General features: G+C 41.7%; 2 protein-coding genes and 1 long non-coding RNA gene across 3 annotated transcripts in view; all 3 read left to right on the top strand.

Moving 5' to 3' along the window:
- Positions 1-2,306: 2,306 nt before the first annotated feature.
- Positions 2,307-3,272, top strand: LOC147261256 (uncharacterized). Its single transcript, XR_015116094.1, has 3 exons — positions 2,307-2,686; positions 2,773-2,840; positions 3,233-3,272. It is a non-coding gene; the product is annotated as an uncharacterized LOC147261256 (long non-coding RNA).
- An 83-nt stretch (positions 3,273-3,355) lies between these two features.
- Positions 3,356-6,329, top strand: kcnmb2a (potassium large conductance calcium-activated channel, subfamily M, beta member 2a). The gene is made up of 5 exons (XM_086204885.1): positions 3,356-3,364; positions 3,729-3,842; positions 4,985-5,158; positions 5,311-5,506; positions 5,775-6,329. Exons 2-5 carry the CDS (start codon positions 3,793-3,795, stop codon positions 6,057-6,059), a joined length of 705 nt encoding a protein of 234 aa, XP_086061011.1. The 5' UTR covers positions 3,356-3,364; positions 3,729-3,792; the 3' UTR covers positions 6,060-6,329.
- A 681-nt stretch (positions 6,330-7,010) lies between these two features.
- The window catches only part of LOC147261254 (phosphatidylinositol 4,5-bisphosphate 3-kinase catalytic subunit alpha isoform), a 14,552-nt gene continuing 2,000 nt past the window's right edge, over positions 7,011-19,562 (top strand). Inside the window, exons 1-21 of the mRNA XM_086203209.1 lie at positions 7,011-7,538; positions 8,427-8,842; positions 9,139-9,348; positions 9,445-9,695; positions 10,054-10,299; positions 10,463-10,548; positions 10,652-10,757; positions 11,088-11,240; positions 11,904-12,038; positions 12,190-12,314; positions 12,453-12,534; positions 14,047-14,211; positions 14,445-14,548; positions 14,796-14,967; positions 16,799-16,905; positions 17,152-17,273; positions 17,516-17,594; positions 17,819-17,989; positions 18,074-18,191; positions 18,275-18,426; positions 18,595-19,562. The exon at positions 18,595-19,562 is cut by the window's right edge and continues 2,000 nt beyond it. Coding sequence (XP_086059335.1) covers positions 8,491-8,842; positions 9,139-9,348; positions 9,445-9,695; positions 10,054-10,299; positions 10,463-10,548; positions 10,652-10,757; positions 11,088-11,240; positions 11,904-12,038; positions 12,190-12,314; positions 12,453-12,534; positions 14,047-14,211; positions 14,445-14,548; positions 14,796-14,967; positions 16,799-16,905; positions 17,152-17,273; positions 17,516-17,594; positions 17,819-17,989; positions 18,074-18,191; positions 18,275-18,426; positions 18,595-18,865 — 3,207 coding nt within the window. The 5' untranslated portion in view covers positions 7,011-7,538; positions 8,427-8,490 and the 3' untranslated portion in view covers positions 18,866-19,562. The remainder of the gene's footprint in view (positions 7,539-8,426; positions 8,843-9,138; positions 9,349-9,444; positions 9,696-10,053; positions 10,300-10,462; positions 10,549-10,651; positions 10,758-11,087; positions 11,241-11,903; positions 12,039-12,189; positions 12,315-12,452; positions 12,535-14,046; positions 14,212-14,444; positions 14,549-14,795; positions 14,968-16,798; positions 16,906-17,151; positions 17,274-17,515; positions 17,595-17,818; positions 17,990-18,073; positions 18,192-18,274; positions 18,427-18,594) is intronic.

Below are 19,562 nucleotides of genomic sequence, written 5' to 3'. Positions count from 1 at the left end.
CTACCGCCAGTTGTAGCCAAAAGTCTGGATTATCATAGGGACCCAGCAACGACAGGTAGGATCTTAAACATTGAATATTTATTAGTCATACACCAAAGTTGTGGGGTTCTCATAATTTAGGTATGCAAGGAGGGAGGTTATGGAAGGCACCAGTGAGAAACACAGAGATTGAACTCAGATTATCACAGGCCATGTAGACATAACTGTTAATATCTAACTTGCCTTATACATGTGAAATAGAAGGTCTGTATTTAGTACATAGAACTTTAATGAATGACTTGCTGGTTAAGATGTATATTAGTACATATTAGCCTCCCTAATGAATGCCAATTGGATCATTTTCTTTCTCTGGCAGGAACAGGCTATTTCACTTGCCCGTAGAACAATGAGGCAGGAAACAACAGCAGCACTTCGTCCAATTATGAATGGATGGCTGAATACTGACATTGTACTGTGAACAATAAATATGAACAGCATGTACAATATGCCTTCGACATATAGTTTATCTCTTGCACTTCAGGTAAGTGTTTCCGCTCTGAAACTGCAGGGTGCTCTGCAGTGGAGCTCATGACTTTTATTTAAAGGCATCAAACACTGGAGCACCTGACACGGGAGCAATAATCACTGGAGGGACAAGGCAAAAATATATCCTGTGACATACTTCATCAAAGAGCATGTTGATAGCAGGCCGTGCTTTGAATTCCATTCAGCTAAGCACACAAAGTTGGAGTAAACACCTTCAGAGTCATATTTTTTGCAAGATGAAGGCGGAACTTTTAGTCTTGGTAAGACAGTCGAGCTTTATTCTGTTTGTGGTTAAATTTCACCTCAAAAAACATCCAAACAAAGTTAAAAACAGTCATAAACACCTGCTTTACACTTATGTCATCTGTCGCATGCCTTTTTGATTTATCACTCAAACGCTCACGCTTTCAAGAAGAGAAAGAGGCAGCTGGAAGAAATATGAGCCAGATACCCCAGAAGAACATACAGTGAGTTTTGCTGATCCTCTGTGACTTCAATTCAGGATATGTAGTTTGGTAAACTGATAATAGTCAGGTCTGAAGTCTGAACAATATGTTCCCGCCATGGTAAGCCAGTTCACACATTGCCGGGCCAGAGCATCTCATCATGTTTGTTTCCTTCCTCTGCTTCATGTGGTAATGCCAACAGATGCAATAGATTTTTAAATAATCGCTGACAGACAATGGAGCCAAATATAAGCAGAGTTTGGAAGTAACTAAGAACAAATACTCCATTGCTGTACTCCAGTTGAATTTTCAGCTTCTGCAATTGAGTATTTATTTGAATGACTTCTTACATTTTCAAAGCAGGCTGATTTTTTTCCTCAAATCTTATTTGTTTTAAGTTATTTTTTATTCAGCATTTGAGCTGATTTTCCTGATTTTTATTTTGCATCTTTGCAACTTCTATCATTGCAACATCAAAGCTAATTTCAACCAAAACAGAAAAGACAATAATACATTGAAAAGATGATCCTTGTGTTAATTCCACACGTGACATTCATCTGCATCTAAAGCCTTCTCTCTGAGGCTTAATTACACCTTAAGTGTGTTCTCATGATATACTTTGTGTTATATTTCTGCTCCCAACACTGAGAACTAACATCAAAGCTAATGTTCATTATCTTGTATCATATTATTAAATTACATATTTTTGACATTACAATGGTTTCATAGCTGGAATAGAATATTATTTAGGTAGGATGATAGAATTAATGTTGAATAATAATAAGTTAGATTTTGAAATTGATCTGGAACAAGATTGGATGATATCATAATGACTGAGGGATGCACCCTCCTAAAGTCTTGTTGGAGAAGCTTTGCCTAAAAATGTTTAAAATGTCCTTTAAAGTAATACTTCTAATACTTGTATATTTTGAGTACATTTCAGAGCCTGACATTGTTCACTTTTATTTGATTGAAGAAGTCTAATTGCTGCTTTTTCTTTGTAAAGTATGTACTTCGACTTCAGAGGTACTTTGCCACCTCTGAATATGAATAGGTCACAAGTACATACACATATGTATATTTTTAAAGTTTGTGACCACGCAGATTAAACTTTCATTAAAAATAAGTCTTATTGTATTATGTATTCTTTTTACTCATACCATAGTAGTTGTTTAGATTTTCAGGCATAACAATACAATATGTATATATATTTTTTTTTTACCTCAAATTGATTAAGTTTAGATCAGTGGGAGCATCAATTCTGAGAATATTTTATAATGATGGAAATTGCATGAGCACTTTGTAGAGATCAGTCGAAGATGTGTTTAGGTGTGTATGAATCTCAATGTTTTTGACCGATATTGAAGGCTCTGCAAGGTCAGACTCAAAGCCTGAATGGCACAGCTTGCCCTATACTGTAAATCATTAAAGAGGGTGACACTGGCCATTCCTTACATTGTGGGGTAGGACGCCATCTGCCACTGTAGGACCAGCCTCCATGGAACATGGTGAACAACAAATGACCCATTCTCGAAAGCCTGCACAAGCTTGACTGTAAAGTAGCTACGAGGAGAAAGATGGTTATTCTCAAAATGTGTGTGTCCATGTTTAGCTGAAACCAATACAGGCATGTGTGGAACTTGAGGCACTTGGGAGCCAATAGCCAGCATGCTCAGACGGAGGAGAAAAGTTGTAAGACAGCGCATAAAAGTCACGTAAGTGCGATTCTTTGGGGCCAGTATGCATGTTAAATGTTAAGGAATGTTTCCAGGAAAACATAAATGTATTTATGTGTTTATAGTTTCCTTCAGATGTCACACTGGGGTTGTGTCTCAGCAACATTTCCCCCGAAGCAGCTGGGAATGTACAGTGAGGAAATTACTCATCTAAGAAGAACTTGTTGGCTTGTTTTCTAACTCTACTGCTTCTGGCACTCATGCAAAATGAAAACAGACTGTTTATTCTGCTCACATGTTAGTAACTGAGCTATACTGAGGAGTCAGCATGCTGAAATGCTGTCTATAACTATGCTTGTTTAATCCAGTTTGACTGATCGGTAGGACAGCTCATGATGGACAATTTCTATTTTTTAACACTGTGCCCTCTCAGGACTAATCAGGCCCATTTTTATAAAATGATTCTGAAATGGTATGGCATTGACCCACACCTCAACGCTGTAACCCTTGAGTGACCCATAACTAATAACTCATACTGTCACCCATCCATCTAAATCAAAGCTAATCTTACCTACGGGACCAAAGCTGCATGTGTAGCTTTGGACTTTTCTGCAAATGGTAGATGGACCTGCCGAGAGGAAGAGGAGGCACATGCGAGTTGTTTTGAGAGGACCCAATGACTTTGTGTTGACAGAAGAAGTGCTCGCGATACAGCAGGTAGGTTGTTCTCAAGCCCCTCACCAGCATTGACACCCTTCACATGCAGCAAGCTGTCACCTTGTTTACCTTTTGTAGCGTTTCTTTGTGTTCACTATGAGATGTTTACCTGGTGGCAGTGACCAGGAAGTCCACTGTTTCAGGAGTGAAACCTGTTCCAGCATACGATAATAATGAAGAAGTGTTGTGTGTAAGGTTACTGTGGCGAGCATTTTTGTGTAAGCTTTTTGTATACTTACAATTGTCAGGATTGTTACACCAGATATGCACCAGAGGTATAGTTCTTTTCTTATTAATTTGCATTTTAAGCTGATTAAACTAACCCACCCCTCAGGAAAGCTAAAACTTCTATGATTCTTGACAGGTCGTTCCAGCAATCCTTCCGTTCTGCTTCATTGAGTAAGAGAGGACCACAATCATCAGGAAAGATGTTCTTTGTGGCCGGGACCAAAAGTACAGCAGGAGGAAATGAAAGGAGGTTAGATTTGTCTTTAAAGTGATACTTCACCCAAAGAGGAATATGTTTACTTCCATCACTCACAAATGGGTGTCTTGAGCTCATTGAGATGTTTTTCTCACCTGCATCACTTCTTCTCATGACTCCAGAATGTAGAAAGAGCCAGTCACAGATAATTAGCTTGAAATTAGTTGACTGACAGCTAACAACAGCACAACTGTCAAAAACATCAGATTACAAATGTTCAAGTGCATCATTGGGTATAATCTGTGTCTTGTTTATCCAATTGTATGCTCAGTAATCCACAAACACTATGGACTACCAACAACCTGTATAATGTCCATTTGGTACTACTGTGAAGAAGCGTGGATGCACCTATCCCAGCTGATTCAACTGAATGCTCCAGCAGGTCATACTCCACGAAGCAGAAGGGTTATAGTTTGTTTTAGTTCAAATCAAAGCGTTTGAACACGACTGAGTTTACAGCTGGATAAACAAGACATGGAATTGACTGGACAATATGCTTGAGAGTTTGTAAACACACATTTTTAGGCTTTAGCTGTTGGTGGCCCGTACCTTCAAGCTAAATATATGTAGCTGGCTCTTTGCAGAAAGATGTAATGCAGGAGGGGGAAAAAAACATCTTAATGAGCTCGTGACATCTATTTGTGAATACTTGAAAGGCAAATGAGCAGCACGGTGGTGCAGTGGTCAGCACTGTCACCCCTCAGCAAGAAAGTTCTGGGTTCAAGCCCCGGCTCGAGCACGGGATCTTTCTGTGTGGAGTCTCCATGTTCTCCCTGTACCTGTGTGGGTTCTCTCTGGTACTCCAGCTTCCTCCCACAGTCCAAAGACATCAAGAGGGGACGAGGCTGATTGATACTCTGAATTTGACCACAGGTGTGAGTGTGAATGGTTGTCTGTCTCTATGTGTTGGCCCTGCGCTGGACTGGCGACCCGTCCAGGGTGAACCCCACCTCTCACCCGAAGGCAGCTGGGATAGGCTCCAGCCCCCCCGCGACCCTTAACAGGATAAGCGGAAGAAAATGGATGGGTGGATGAAAGGCAAAATACATCTTCTGAAGGCTTTTGGGGGAAGGTGGTTCTCTCACCTATGAATTAGCACTAATGATAGTATTCCTCCTGATCGGTTCTATCATCAGATCCATTTATCAGAAGTTCAGAGAGGTGGATTTGTTGGACAAAAAGAAGAAGACAGTGACAGCTCTGAAGCCAGGAGAGGATCGGGCCATTCTCCTGGGTCTTGGGATGATCCTCTCCTCAGTCATGATGTACTTTGTCCTGGGGATCACCATATTACGCTCCTATGCAGACAGGTACAACCTTATTGGTATTTTTTTTTTAAATCAAAACATTCCTGTCAGAATTATTTTTCATAAATCATCATAAGATCCCTAAAATGTTCTCTGTTCTTGAATATGTATTTTAATTTGCATTAAAGTGGGTCTCCATTTAATTGTCTTAACAGTGTGTGGACAGAGGAAGGTGTATGCATTGTTCTCAACTCCACGGTCACAGCAGACATGAATTGTTCCTACAACTGTGGGGCAGACTGCTGGAGAGTCTCCAAATACCCCTGTCTGCAGGTCTACGTGAACGTCAATAACACTGGCCGTGTCAGCCGTTTATCTCACAATGAAGAGACCCAGGACGCCAGCTTTGAAGTGAGTACAGTGCCAGAGGGAAAATACTGGGAATTACTGGACCGTTTCGAATGTTGACAACGGCTGTCAGATGTTGGCCTGGTTATAGACTTCAATTCAGAAAATGTGGGTAATAGGATATGGAATTTTTTTATGGTCAAGCTGCAAATCCAGATGGATGATACATGAAGGGTGATGTGTTCCTGAACTTAATCCCTGGCACCAAAACAAAAACGATGACTGCTTGATTACCCTTTAGATAACTTCATTGTCAATCCTATCCTTGCAGTGTTTCTATGTGCCCAGGTGCCAAAAGGACAGCGCCATCATGCACGCTATGATTATGAACATCTCTGAGCGGCTGAAGGCAAACCAGCAGGTGCCTTGTTACTACGACCCTAGTGAGCAGCAAGAGACCGCTCTCCTGACTCGCCGGTACGACCACAGCGTTGTCTTCCATTCACTGCTGTGGCCCTCCTGCATGCTCACAGGAGGGGCTCTCATCATCATGATGGTGAAGCTCACACAGTACCTCTCCAGACTGTGTGAGGAGATAGGGAAGATCAAGAGGTGAAATACGTGCAGCAGCAGTGAAAAGCCAAGCATATGGTCATTTGGAGGTGGACACACAACTTGACAGATATTGTTTTAACCGAATGACCTTTCTGAGACCTACTGCAAACTTCCCTCTTTGACAGAGATGTTTAGGACAGCTGGCTCCAGCTCCAGATAGAGGACGTGACTGTTTATAAAAGTGAGCTGAATGTTCCGAGGTGGAAACTGTCAGATGCGTCACTGGCTGGGAACACTGCATCTTGCATGGCTTTATAACATTGTAAAAATATTTTGAGGAAACTGTAAAAAGGGTGGTTTTTTTTCTGCATATCAAGATAGATACGGTTTATTAGGAGCATGTGCTTACTGTCACATATAACTGATAACAACAAACACTGCTGTCTTTCCAAAAATATATTGTTTGAAGTTTTTGATGTAGAGAAATGTTTATACTTTTGAGCACTTCCTCAAACTTTCCTTTTCTTGGGTAACCATGTTTCTAAATCTAAATTACATGTTCTCCACTCTTCCAGTGACCAAATAAAAGCGGTACACACTTCCAACACGGAACTCAACCTTTACACATTTTGAAATTTATGTTTTTCTTTGATGGAAACAATATTTAGCTCACCAACTAAGGTGAGCAAATAAAAACGACTATTATCTTTTGATATTCTATGCATTTTTTTAATGTGTTCATTATGATGCAGCAGAATTATATCTAGTGTTCATTCAGACCTAAATGGTAGTTTAATAGTTTGCTAATTAACTTGTGTTGTTACTTCTCTGTCCATGGTGAAGAAATTTCCTCTTACTGACAAGATATTCAGTAGCAAGTCTGTAAAACATATGACGGAAATAAAACAATGTATGAAGTGAACGTGAAGATATTTTTATTAATCTCACGGTTTCTCCTCGGTAACCTGCAACCGCACACAAGCCAGGAGAATAATTTGCTTTAAGGTCCGCATGTGACTCTCTGCTGCAACACAACTGTGACAGTGTTCGGTCCTCATGTGCTTCGTCGCCATTCCTTAAGTTTTTCATCTCCTGCCACAGAAAGCAACGAATAATCGGCTTCCAGTGAATTCTTGAGTTTCATCGCATGACAAACTGCTCTCACCGGGATCTAACTCCGTGTAGAGGGCGGTCCGTCGTCATGTCGAGCCTGCTACAGCTAGCAACACTGTAAAGAGCTAGCTGTGTGGAGCTAGCGAGCTACGATACTATGCAGTTCATTTTCAGGGCAGCACCATGAAGAACATCGTGAAGTATTGTTGCCCAATTCCACTACAACATATTGATAACATCGTCGGGAATTAGAGGTCTTTCCACAAGTGTTGGGACAGTCCCGACCCCCAAGTATTACTGTTTGGATGGATTAATGTTAGATTTCCAGAGCGGGAACGAATGGGATTTACTCAGCTAGCCGCTGCTAATGATTGTGCTGGCTGACTAGCTTCGCAGCCAACCGGTTGGCGTTAGCTCCCTGACACAGGTAGTTAGCCTTATTATATATGTATGTATATATTACGCTTTTATTGTGTTTGTATTGTGCTTTTATTGTACTCACAACCTATCAGTTATTCACACCAACAATGACCGGGTCATACGACTGTATGTGCTGTTGACGTACACTGACCAAGGTATGAGTCGATGTTTTCATATAGCAAATGACATTGCTCTGCTTCGTGAACTTGGCTAACATTGCTAGTTAGCTAGCTAAACAACACCTAACCCATCAAATTGCAGCACAACATAAATTTAGACGAGATTACTGTCAAGTCTAGGCTAAAATACAATCGTTTCACTGCTTGATGCATTTTAATGATGGCTTGTTAGAGATTGTTGGCGAACAAGTTTGTTTACATGATGTTAAAGTAACGTACTGTCACCCATCCCTGGACATTTGTCAGTTCATCGCTTCCCTGTTTGAGTGAACATGCGTTATTTTCATCACTATCATTTATTTGCCAAAGACAATGTAGTTTAGAATTTTACATCCCTCATACGCTGACATCCTCATTGCGTTGCTATACATGGCAGATTTGTTACCACATTGATAATAATAAGACATTAACGCTTCAGTTAATCGCTAGTTACGTTGTAAATAGCAGGTTGCTAAGTTTTACGTGTTACCAGTTTTAATTCAATTAATACCTATGGAACATGATGCTGTAAATACTCACATACAGGTGTGTTCTTTTTATGCTTTTCCTTAACTACAAACGGTTTCTTACAATTTTTTTGCAATATTTTGTATGTGTTTTGCATTCTACTCCTACACAGCTCTATCATCACCAAAATCAAATATTCACAACAAGCTTTTTATATTATTGTCCACAAGTCAGTGGTTCTTACATAACTATATTTTCTTTTCTTTCAGTTGGTTGGTGCTGCTCATCTCATAATTACTTGGCTTGGAAAAGAGTGGATTTACTGGCACAGCCATGCCTCCTAGGCCATCCTCAGGAGAACTATGGGGGATGCACTTGATGCCCCCTAGCATCCTAGTGGACTGCCTTCTACCAAATGGCATGATTCTGACATTGGAGTGCCTCCGGGAGGCCACACTGATCACTGTCAAACATGAACTTTTCAAAGAGGCTAGAAAATACCCTCTTTACCATCTGCTGCAAGAGGAGAGCTCCTACATCTTTGTCAGTGTCACCCAAGAGGCCGAACGGGAGGAGTTTTATGATGAGACCCGAAGGTTGTGTGATCTTAGACTTTTCCAGGCCTTCCTCAAAGTCATTGAGCCAGTAGGCAACAGAGAAGAGAAAATACTCAATAGAGAGATAGGTACGGTTCTTGAATCATTACACTATTACCAAATAGGAAGTTATATTACTGTGTGTTTATTACTAACAGCATTTGGTGTTGGGAAGGTCATTACCAGCAGTGACATGGATTAATACACAAGCAGTACTGTTGGCTTTACCTGTCACATAAATTTTGTCATACCGTGTATTGTTGCACTGTACTATACCAAACCATAAACTGACTCACATTCCACTTATGTTGAAAAATTAGTTTACAAGGTTATATGATGCATGCGGGAATAGCTCATTCGTGTTAAACATATGTTCTCTTTGTAGGTTTTGCTATTGGAATGCCTATATGTGAGTTTGATTTGGTGAAAGACCCAGAAGTGCAGGACTTCAGAAGGAACATTTTGAATGTGTGTAAAGAGGCTGTGGACCTCAGAGACAGCAATGGACCCCACAGTAGAGCTTTGTACGTCTATCCCCCCAATGTAGAATCTTCAGCAGAGCTCCCTAGGCACATCTATAACAAATTAGATAAAGGTAAGACATTTGAAGTTCGCTGAAATAATTCTGAAAAAAGTTCACCTTTCTTGTGTAAAAGTAATGATATCATACATCCTTCTTATTTTCTCCTAGGTCAAATAATCGTGGTTATATGGGTTATCGTGTCCCCCAGCAATGACAAACAGAAGTACACCCTAAAGATCAACCATGACTATGTGCCAGAGCAGGTCATTGCCGAAGCCATCCGCAAGAAGACGCGTAGCATGCTGCTCACCCAGGAGCAGTTAAAGATGTGTGTGTCAGAGTATCAAGGAAAGTACATCCTCAAAGTGTGTGGCTGCGACGAGTACTTATTGGAGAAATACCCTCTGAGTCAGTATAAGGTAATCAAATTTAAGTAAGTCTTTTAGTTGACTAGCTGCATCCAATGCTGTTGTTCTTAGAGAGGGAGGGAGATCAGCTTTACATCAGTTAACCATCCACTCTAAACGCCCTTGACATGGGATGGCATATACAAGAAAATATGCTGACTGGCAAATAAGAATAGACGGCACATGATGGTATATGTTTTGAATGTTTCAGTTATATTTCAGATTCAGATGTACATCGTACACTTTCATACAATAGAAACACGTTGCTTTTCCCTAAAAACACATCAAAGGACAAAATGGTGCAAAATGATTGGATGAAATTGCCTTGTGAATGAATAGCTTTCAAATATCCCATTATATGTCTCCACAGTATGTGCGAAGCTGTATCATGCTAGGGCGAATGCCTAACTTGATGCTGATGGCGAAGGACAGCCTGTATTCCCAGCTGCCGATGGACAACTTCACCATGCCATCATATGCAAGGCGAATATCCACAGCAACGCCCTACATGAATGGAGAAACTGCTGCCAAGTCTCTCTGGACAATCAATGGAACCCTGAGGATCCGGGTACTCTGTGCCACATACGTCAATGTCAACATCAGAGACATAGACAAGGTAGAAATGAAGCACGCTAACAGTGTCACCTCATTTTGTTTTAAAGATTTCTAATCATTCTCTGCAATGTCCCTTTTGCAGGGGAGACACTAATTCAGATGATGGGGAAGGGAAGGGAGGGCAAGGGATTGAATTATTAAATCTGTGGTTTCTGCTGCTCTAGATCTATGTCAGGACTGGCATATACCATGGTGGGGAGCAGTTGTGTGACAATGTCAACACCATGCGTGTGCCCTGTTCAAACCCCAGGTAAAATAAGCACACAACTAAGAGTAGTGTACCACTCTTTTTGAGAAAGATTTCACTTTGCCAAAATGATTTCATTGTTTTATTGTTGTTCTTGATTTTTCAGGTGGAATGAGTGGCTGAACTATGACATGTACATTCCAGACATCCCTCGTGCTGCCCGACTCTGTCTCTCCATCTGCTCTGTGAAAGGGAGGAAGGGGGCTAAAGAGGTTAGCGAGGAAATTTGCTTAAAATGTTTGGTTTGGTGGCAACAGCAATACAATGAGTCCCAGAATGTTGATTAGCTTCTCTCTAGATAATAAATTGTAAATTGTGTCTGACACACTGAAGCTGGTATCAGTCGTATGCATTTTTTTAAACTGTCAATATAAAGCTGGTATAGTACTCTCAACTCTTTTTTGAATCAAGCATACAAAAGTCTGTTATCAACAGGAACTCAATGACTTCCCTGTGAGTTGCACCTGTCTGCTTCATAGCCCGAAGACTGTTGCTCCTCGAATCACTTTCCTACGCATCACCTCACTAGTGTTTTCTTGCAGGAGCATTGTCCTCTAGCCTGGGGCAACATCAACCTGTTTGACTACACCCACACACTAGTAGCAGGGAAGATGGCGCTCAACCTATGGCCTGTTCCACATGGCCTGGAAGACCTACTCAACCCTATTGGCGTCACAGGCTCAAACCCAAACAAGGTAAATAAGACAGGAGTGGTGATGTTTTCCATTTGCAGTTGTTTTTAGTGTGTCTTTTATCATAAGTGTGAAAGAGATTTTCAACAGAATTCCTCCTTTTTTTGTGTTTGTTTGTTAATTAACTCAAGATAAACTGTTGAGGCCTCTTCAGTTGTTTTAGATAGAATAAACTGACAAAACTCAAATTGCCCCCAAGTCATCACTGTGTTTTCACAGCCATCTTCCCTCTGCTCGTTGCCGCGTTTCAGAATTTGTGGCGAACTGCTGTACTGTAAGCCACGGATTACTTTCATTATAGTTTGTGCAGTTGTAGTGAAGTTGTATTGCACTGACAATCATTGGCTTGATTCAAACTTTTGCTTCATACATTATAAATTGCATTGTCATTTTTGCAAATTCCTTTATATTTTCCCAAATATTGAATTTTTGTTGGGGCAAATTCCGTGATTCAGTGCATGTTTCTCCACATTCCGAATATCAAATTGCCCTATTTTTATGGATTGGTGACAGTCTGAAGAGGCCATGCCTATTTTGAGCAACCACGCTTCTTAACCCGTGTAATAAATAACATTTTTTAAACCTTGGCCCCTCCAAAGGCGCCTATCTTTGAGTAACTTGAACACCTAGAATGATGTTTCCTCTCTGCTGCTTTGAAACTTCCAGGAAACCCCCTGTCTAGAACTGGAGTTTGACCACTTCAGCTGCCCTGTCAAATTCCCTGATATGACCACCATTGAAGACCATGCTAACTGGAATATTTCCAGAGAGCTTGGTTTTAATTACTGCCACACTGGTTTGGTAAGATAACAACAATATCCTCTTTTTTTTTTTTTTCATCATATAATGAGATAAGCTTTTCGTTCCCAGAAGACTACATAAACCACAGCCATCCTAGTTTTTCTAGACATACTGTAGTCCAATATGTTTTATGTGTTCTTTGGTGCAATAGAGTAACAGGGTGGCGCGAGACAACCCCTTCACAGATGGCGACAATGAGCAACTTCGTCAGGTGTGTAACAGGGACCCGCTGTCTGAAATCACTGAACAGGAGAAAGACTTTGTATGGAGGCACAGGTATCGTGTGTATTCTTGTTTATCAATACACAGATTTTCATAAGGAATATTTTTTGCAGATGTCAATTTTATATGTCAAAAGCATTTAATTTCCTAGTCATACAATGTCCCATGCCCTCTGTCCTCACACTGTTTTAGACATTACTGTGTCAATATGCCGGACATCCTTCCCAAGATCCTCCTCGCTGTGAAATGGAACTCCAGAGATGAGGTTGCACAGGTAAGCTCAAGTTTCCTCAGCTCACAGGTCTTTACTTTGAAGGACGCTCTGTGGAGACGTGGATACACCTGCCTGTTGTACAAATGCAACTCAGCTCTTTTCTACATGATACACTTATAAAACACTGTGCCATGCATGGTTTAGTTTAGTTTAGTTATTTGTAAGGAAAAACATTGACAAATGTAGACACAGTGTCTGATACACAGTACAAGTGTATACATAGCCAAATCTAACTTTCAGCACTCATCCCTGATGGGAATTGATATCTCTAAAATAACATGAACATGATCACGAACCTTACATGTTTCAGTTTTAAAAAATCTTTAAAAAGTGCAGAGGTTAATCAAGGAGAATATCCTATACAGCAATTATATTACAGTTTTAAAGAACCAAAACAAGAGCAGTAGCCATCCAAAATAACACACAATGATGCAAACTGACAAAACAGAACGTAGAAGTCCAAACACTTAACTTTAATAAAAAATGCTTTAAAGGGACATGCCAACCTTTTAGGAATATGTTTTATTTTCCGTTATTTGTAGTGTTAGACAAGCAGATTGATACCCTTCTCTCCTGTGTGCATTACAGAGCTCCAGTAACCTATTGGACTGCTGACTGTTGGTTCGCTTAGCTACAGTCAGTCAGTGTGAGCATTGAGGCATGGTAGCACACCATCTCAAAAGTCATCAAATTAATCTCAGTGCAAATCCAGAATGTTCTTTTCCTGCATTATTAAAACCATGATTGTGCTTAAATTTGCTGTGGAAAAAACTGATGAAAATGCTGTGATTTTATTTTAGAGCGATACATAGCCAGAACTACTTTCTTGACCTGCTGCAGCACTTCAGAAGCATCATTGTAATTTCGGTCAACAAAGCAAAATGTTGATGATTAAGAGAGTAACTGCAGTTATGGATCAGGGTTAACTTTGTCAGAGAGCGTGAAGAGGATCACTTCTGAACAAACCTATACCCTAGTGCTGATCAATTTGAACCGGAACATACACGGAGGAAGAAATACAGGCTTTGTAAGCTGAGGCAGTTTTAAGTAGTTCCAGTTATGTATCTAATAGAAAAATCAACCACTAAAAAAAAATTCACTTCTTTTCACAGAGAACTTGAAGCACAACCCTAGCTGTATTCAGGCAAAGGCAATTGATGACCTTTGACACGGTATACTACCATGCTGCAATGACCACATTCATAGCAGCCAAGCTAACTTGCAATCAGCTGATCGGTGGGTTTCTGGGCTTCTTAATGCAGGCAAAGAGGAGAGAAGGATTTCAAACTATTCATCTGACTGTAAGAATGAAGGACAACAGGATTTTTCCAAAAAGTTGCCTTGTTCCTTTAAAATCCTGAGTCTCCTTGGTGCTGATAGGTAATAAGTTCTAAAGAATTGGTCCTTTAATTGAATATCCTTTTTGGCTTTTGAAAGTAGGTTGTAGGTTTAAAATGGCTATGAGAACAAAATTATGACATTTTAATGACTTAATATTTTTCCTCCACCCAGATGTATTGCCTTCTGAAAGACTGGCCTGCTATCAAGCCAGAACAAGCCATGGAGTTGCTGGATTGCAATTTCCCCGATCCTATGATCCGAGAATTCGCTGTGAAGTGCCTTGACAAATACCTAACTGATGACAAACTCTCACAGTACCTCATTCAACTGGTTCAGGTGTGTTGTAGCTTTGTGAGGTTGTTGTGTAAACAACAGACCCAGTAGCAGCAGTATTAGAACCAGACCCAATCCAGTTCTTATTGCACCTTGTAATCATGGGGTCAAATTTTTGGTCTGAGGAAACCCGTGAAAACCACTACATCACAAGATAACAAGGTCGATGTCACGGCTTGATAACCTGCTGCAGTTATGTTTTTTAACAATAATAATGCCACATTCTCTGTTCCTAGGTTCTTAAGTATGAGCAGTACCTTGATAACCCACTTGCACGTTTTCTACTGAAGAAAGCATTAACCAATCAAAGGATAGGACATTTCTTCTTCTGGCATTTAAAGTGAGTTCATCATGAATTATTGAAGAATGAATTGTATTATAATGTTAATTCTTGGGAATGAACAGTTTTATTTGTAGCAATAACTTTTCCTGAACCATTCAGTCTCAGGTTTCCTGTTACATTGCAGCAATATCTGGAGAAAAACTGCTTTATATAGATAGATATAAATTAATAATAGGGTTTGTTTTCCATTGGGACACCACTTTAGTGCGTGTGTGTGTGTGCGCGTGTGTGTGTGCGGTTTCAGGTCAGAGATGCACAACAAGACAGTGAGCCAGAGGTTTGGCCTCCTGCTGGAGTCATACTGCCGGGCCTGTGGAATGTACCTGAAGCACCTGAGCAGACAGGTGGAGGCCATGGAGAAGCTCATCAATCTCACCGACTTGCTCAAACAGGAGAAAAAGGATGAGGCCCAGAAGGTAATCTGACTGCTGGCAGATGTTAACGCTGATCTGCCGAATCACTGAGTTTAATCTTGTCAGCATCTGGACCAAATGGCCACAGAGGTGTCATTATGTTGCAGAGGGTTGCTGTTTGGACAGCTGCTTTTCACCTGTGATTTATAAACGTATGTCAGTTAAACAAGGAAAAATGGCATTTGTGAATATACCTAGATGCTCCAGAAATTTCTGAAGCTTAATATGGACAATTCTTAGCCATACTCCACTGAGACTGCACTCCTGTCAGTCACTGAGACTAGCTCGAGCTGCTGGTCAGTGCTCTGTCCGACTTCTGCTGCACCTGTCTGCTGCCTTCGACAAGGTGAACCATCAGATTCTCCTCTCCACACCTCTGAGCTCGGCATATCTGGTTCTGCCTTGTTGTGGTTCAAGTCCTACCTCACAGGCAGATCCTTCAGAGTGTCATGGCGCGGAAAGGTGTCTAGGTCACATGGCCTATCGACTGGGGTTCCTCAGGGGTCAGTGCTTGGTCCCCTTCTCTTCTCTCTGTACACCACCTCACTTGGTGCAGTGATCCCCCCATGGCTTCTCCTACCACTGTTATGCTGACGACACTCAGCTCTTCCTCTCTTTTCCACCTGAAGACAGAACGGTCTCAGATCGTATATCAGCGTGTCTGGCTGCTATCTCCACATGGATGAAGGAACGCCACCTTCAACTGAATCTGTCTAAGACTGAACTTATGGTCTTTCCAGCTTGTCCATCTGTTCAGCCTCAGGTCAGTGTCCAACTTGACTCGAGCCTACTTGCGCCCACAAACTCAGCCAGAAACCTGGGTGTCATGATTGATGACCAGCTGACCTTTAAGGTTCGTGTGGCCTCAGTTTCTCGGTCTTGCCGTTATGCCCTCTACATCATCAGGAAGATCAGACCCTTCCTGACCCAACAGACCACACAGATTCTGGTTCAGGCTCTTGTCATCTCACGCATTGACTACTGCAACTCTCTTCTGGCAGGCCTCCCTGCATGCTCATTCAAGCCTCTGCAGATGATCCAGAATGCAGCAGCACGTCTGGTCTTCAACCAGCCCAAAAGGGCACATGTCACCCTGCTGCTGGTTTCTCTTCACTGGCTTCCAGTGGCAGCCAGGATCAAATTCAAGGCACTTCTCTTGGCTTACAAAACAATCACAAGAACGGCTCCAGCCTACCTGGAATCCCTGATCCAGGTCTACTCTCCTTCTCGCCCACTACGCTCTGCATGCCAAAGACGCCTGGTGCTTCCAGCCCAGCGCTGCTCCAAATCCCTAGCCAGACTCTTCTCTTCTGTTGTTCCCCAATGGTGGAACAAACTACCAAACTCTGTGCGTTCTGCTGAGTCCCTTTCTACTTTTAAGAGACAATTGAGGACTCAATTGTTCAGAGAGCACTGAGGCACTGAACCTGACTCTTCTCCTCTTTGTCCTGTGGGGTGGAATAAGTCAGAGGGTCCAAGACCCAGCACTTAGTGACTATGTAGCACTAACTGTGTTGTGTCATGTTGTATGTCTGTCAAAAAAAAAAAAAAAAAAAGGGAGGGGGGGGTGACACTTCTTCTGCCACTAGATGGCAGTACCTGTGACTAAATCACAACTGAAGCACTTTTGCGCTACTGTGGGTTTTTCCATAAGTCTGAGTTCTTGCTTGTGTTGTACGTCGCTTTGGACAAAAGCGTCTGCTAAAGGAAATTGTAGAATTGTAGAATAGCGTGTGAATGACTGATACCTTTCAACTTTTTTTACTTTATGGTACTGTTATCATAGGCAAAGTAAAGGCGAGGGACTTCTATCCCTTTGTTTATCTCCTGTAAGGTTCAAATGAAGTTTCTGGTGGAGCAGATGAGAAGGCCGGACTACATGGACGCACTGCAGAGCTTCACCTCACCGCTGAATCCAGCACATCAGCTGGGAAACCTCCGGTACATCAGTGTGCTATTTAGTGGGACTGTGGACTATGATGTGTGTGGAGCAAGTACACCTGAGGATTAAATGAACTTCTTGTTCTCACTGAAAACTCCACACACATCACTTAATTCAGGCTGAAATAATACATTTGTTGTTTCGAGTCAGAACATCTGTGCAGAGCCATGTTTACTAATGACTCACTGCCACTTCCATTCTATAATTTGTCTTCTGCCTTTTACATATCCTTGTCTCTGTTTCAGTCTGGAGGAATGCAGGATGATGTCATCAGCCAAGCGACCTCTGTGGCTTAACTGGGAAAACCCAGATATGATGTCAGAGCTCCTGTTTCAGAATAATGAAATCATCTTCAAAAATGGAGATGGTGAGTTCTCGTGTTTATCTTAACTTGTTAGAGCCATTATCGTTTGGGCTTTTTACCTGGAAAATAGAAGAAACAAATCGCTCTCTGCCTCCGTACTGCAGCTGACTTTCTGCAGCTGTCTGGGACCAAACTGACTTTGATAGCTCTGCTCCATAATGCATCATGGAGTTGATCAAAGAGCTGCTAGCCTCCTATATTCACCTCACTGCCACCCACCTCCTCATCTCTCTCTGCCTCTGCAGATCTGAGGCAGGACATGCTGACACTGCAGATCATTAGGATAATGGAGAACATCTGGCAGAACCAAGGCCTTGATCTCAGGTAGGCTCCTCAGTTTGCCGTGACATCCGGGATGCAGGTACATATTAACAGGCACTGCACACCTTTCATGTTCTCTACTCGGTGCCTCAACACAGATTAGTGACTACCCCTGCCAGCCACCTCGGGTCATTAAATATAAAGTCCATCACCACCGTGGTTGAGCACTGCTGTTTGATAGAGAACCACAGAGTTGCCTCTCATCTTGGTTGTCTTCTTTTTCCCAGAATGCTCCCTTATGGTTGTCTGTCAATCGGTGATTGTGTGGGTTTGATTGAGGTGGTGAGGAATTCTCACACCATCATGCAGATCCAGTGTAAAGGAGGCCTGAAGGGGGCGCTGCAGTTTAACAGCCACACACTACATCAGTGGCTCAAAGACAAAAATAAGGGAGAGATGTGAGTGGAAAAAAACAGAGTAGTGTTGCTCTTAGAGATCATGTGAAGACATAGTGCCTTTTTAATACTAAATCTTTTTTGTAGGTATGACCAGGCCATAGATCTGTTTACACGTTCATGTGCAGGCTACTGTGTAGCCACATTTATCCTGGGCATAGGAGATCGACACAACAGCAACATCATGGTCAAAGATGATGGACAGGTAAATGTCACAGTGTAACACCCTTTCTATGTTATCTGTTGTTGTTTTTAAATCTTATTCACATTTCTGTCCCACTTTCTCAGCTTTTCCACATAGATTTTGGCCATTTTCTTGACCACAAAAAGAAGAAGTTTGGATACAAGAGAGAACGTGTGCCGTTTGTGCTCACACAAGACTTTTTGATTGTTATTAGCAAAGGAACTCAAGAGTGCACCAAGACAAGAGAATTTGAAAGGTAACAGCAGTTCTCACAATGCGCACCAGTGCCTAAAAAAATCAGGAGTTGATCTTTTTTGGTGGCATAATTGGTACAAGCTTCTACCTACAGTACTTGTCCTATTGTGACCATGCACTCCTCCCTCCTTGTACCCCCTGTGTAATTGTCTGTCTCTCTGCCTCTCAGGTTCCAGGAGATGTGTTACAAGGCCTACCTGGCGATCCGGCAGCATGCCAACCTCTTCATCAACCTCTTCTCCATGATGCTGGGCTCAGGAATGCCTGAGCTGCAGTCGTTTGACGACATCGCTTACATTCGCAAGACCTTGGCCCTTGACAAGTCAGAGCAGGAGGCCCTGGACTACTTCATGAAGCAGATGAACGATGCTCACCATGGCGGCTGGACTACCAAGATGGACTGGATCTTCCACACAATCCGCCAGCATGCCATGAACTGAAATGCCAACTAGAAGAGTTGGGTTAACGACTGTGAGAAGAGTGAACTGCACACTAAGAACCAAAAAGAGTAGCAGCATAGACACTAAGGCCTGGTCAATACTCTGCCAGCATGTTACTCTGAACCATTAACCTGCCAGCGCAGCATAAACGAGGGGTGCTAAGAAGAGCCTATATCAGGGACATGATGCCTAAATGCTTCTGTTTTTTCAGGTGTCTGAATTTCTTCTCCCAGCACTATATGAATTTTAGAAGGCAGGGTGGAGTTATATTTCATCTGATTTCTTCATAGGAACAAGAATAATGGACCTCAACAGATTTGGCCTTCATCATATTCCTTCTTCTATTTGGAGGCTTTTCAGTTCATTTACAACCATTGGTGTTTAAGTGATACTTCACCAAAAAAGTGTACCCACAAATAGGTTTCTTAAGCTCATGAGACATTTTTTTTTATTGCAGTACTTCTTTGTGACTCCAGAATGCGGAAAGAGCCAGCCATGTATATTTAGCTTGAAGCTAATGGCACTCTGTGGCTACCAATGGCAAACAACATCAAAACTGTCCAAATACCTCAAGCCACAAACTCAAATGCATATCTGGTATAAGCCATGTCTTCATTACACACCTATGTCATCAGTAGTCCACAAAGACTGAATTGCACTAAAAATAATATTGACCCTTCATCAGTCACTGCTGTGA

Source organism: Aulostomus chinensis, chromosome 5, assembly GCF_037954235.1.
Source record: "Aulostomus chinensis isolate RoL2024-O1b breed Wild chromosome 5, RoL_Achi_v1.0, whole genome shotgun sequence".
Taxonomy (NCBI): Eukaryota; Metazoa; Chordata; class Actinopteri; order Syngnathiformes; family Aulostomidae; genus Aulostomus; species Aulostomus chinensis.
The sequence above is the reverse complement of the archived record's forward strand: the minus strand, read 5'-3'. Positions and strand labels throughout refer to the sequence as shown.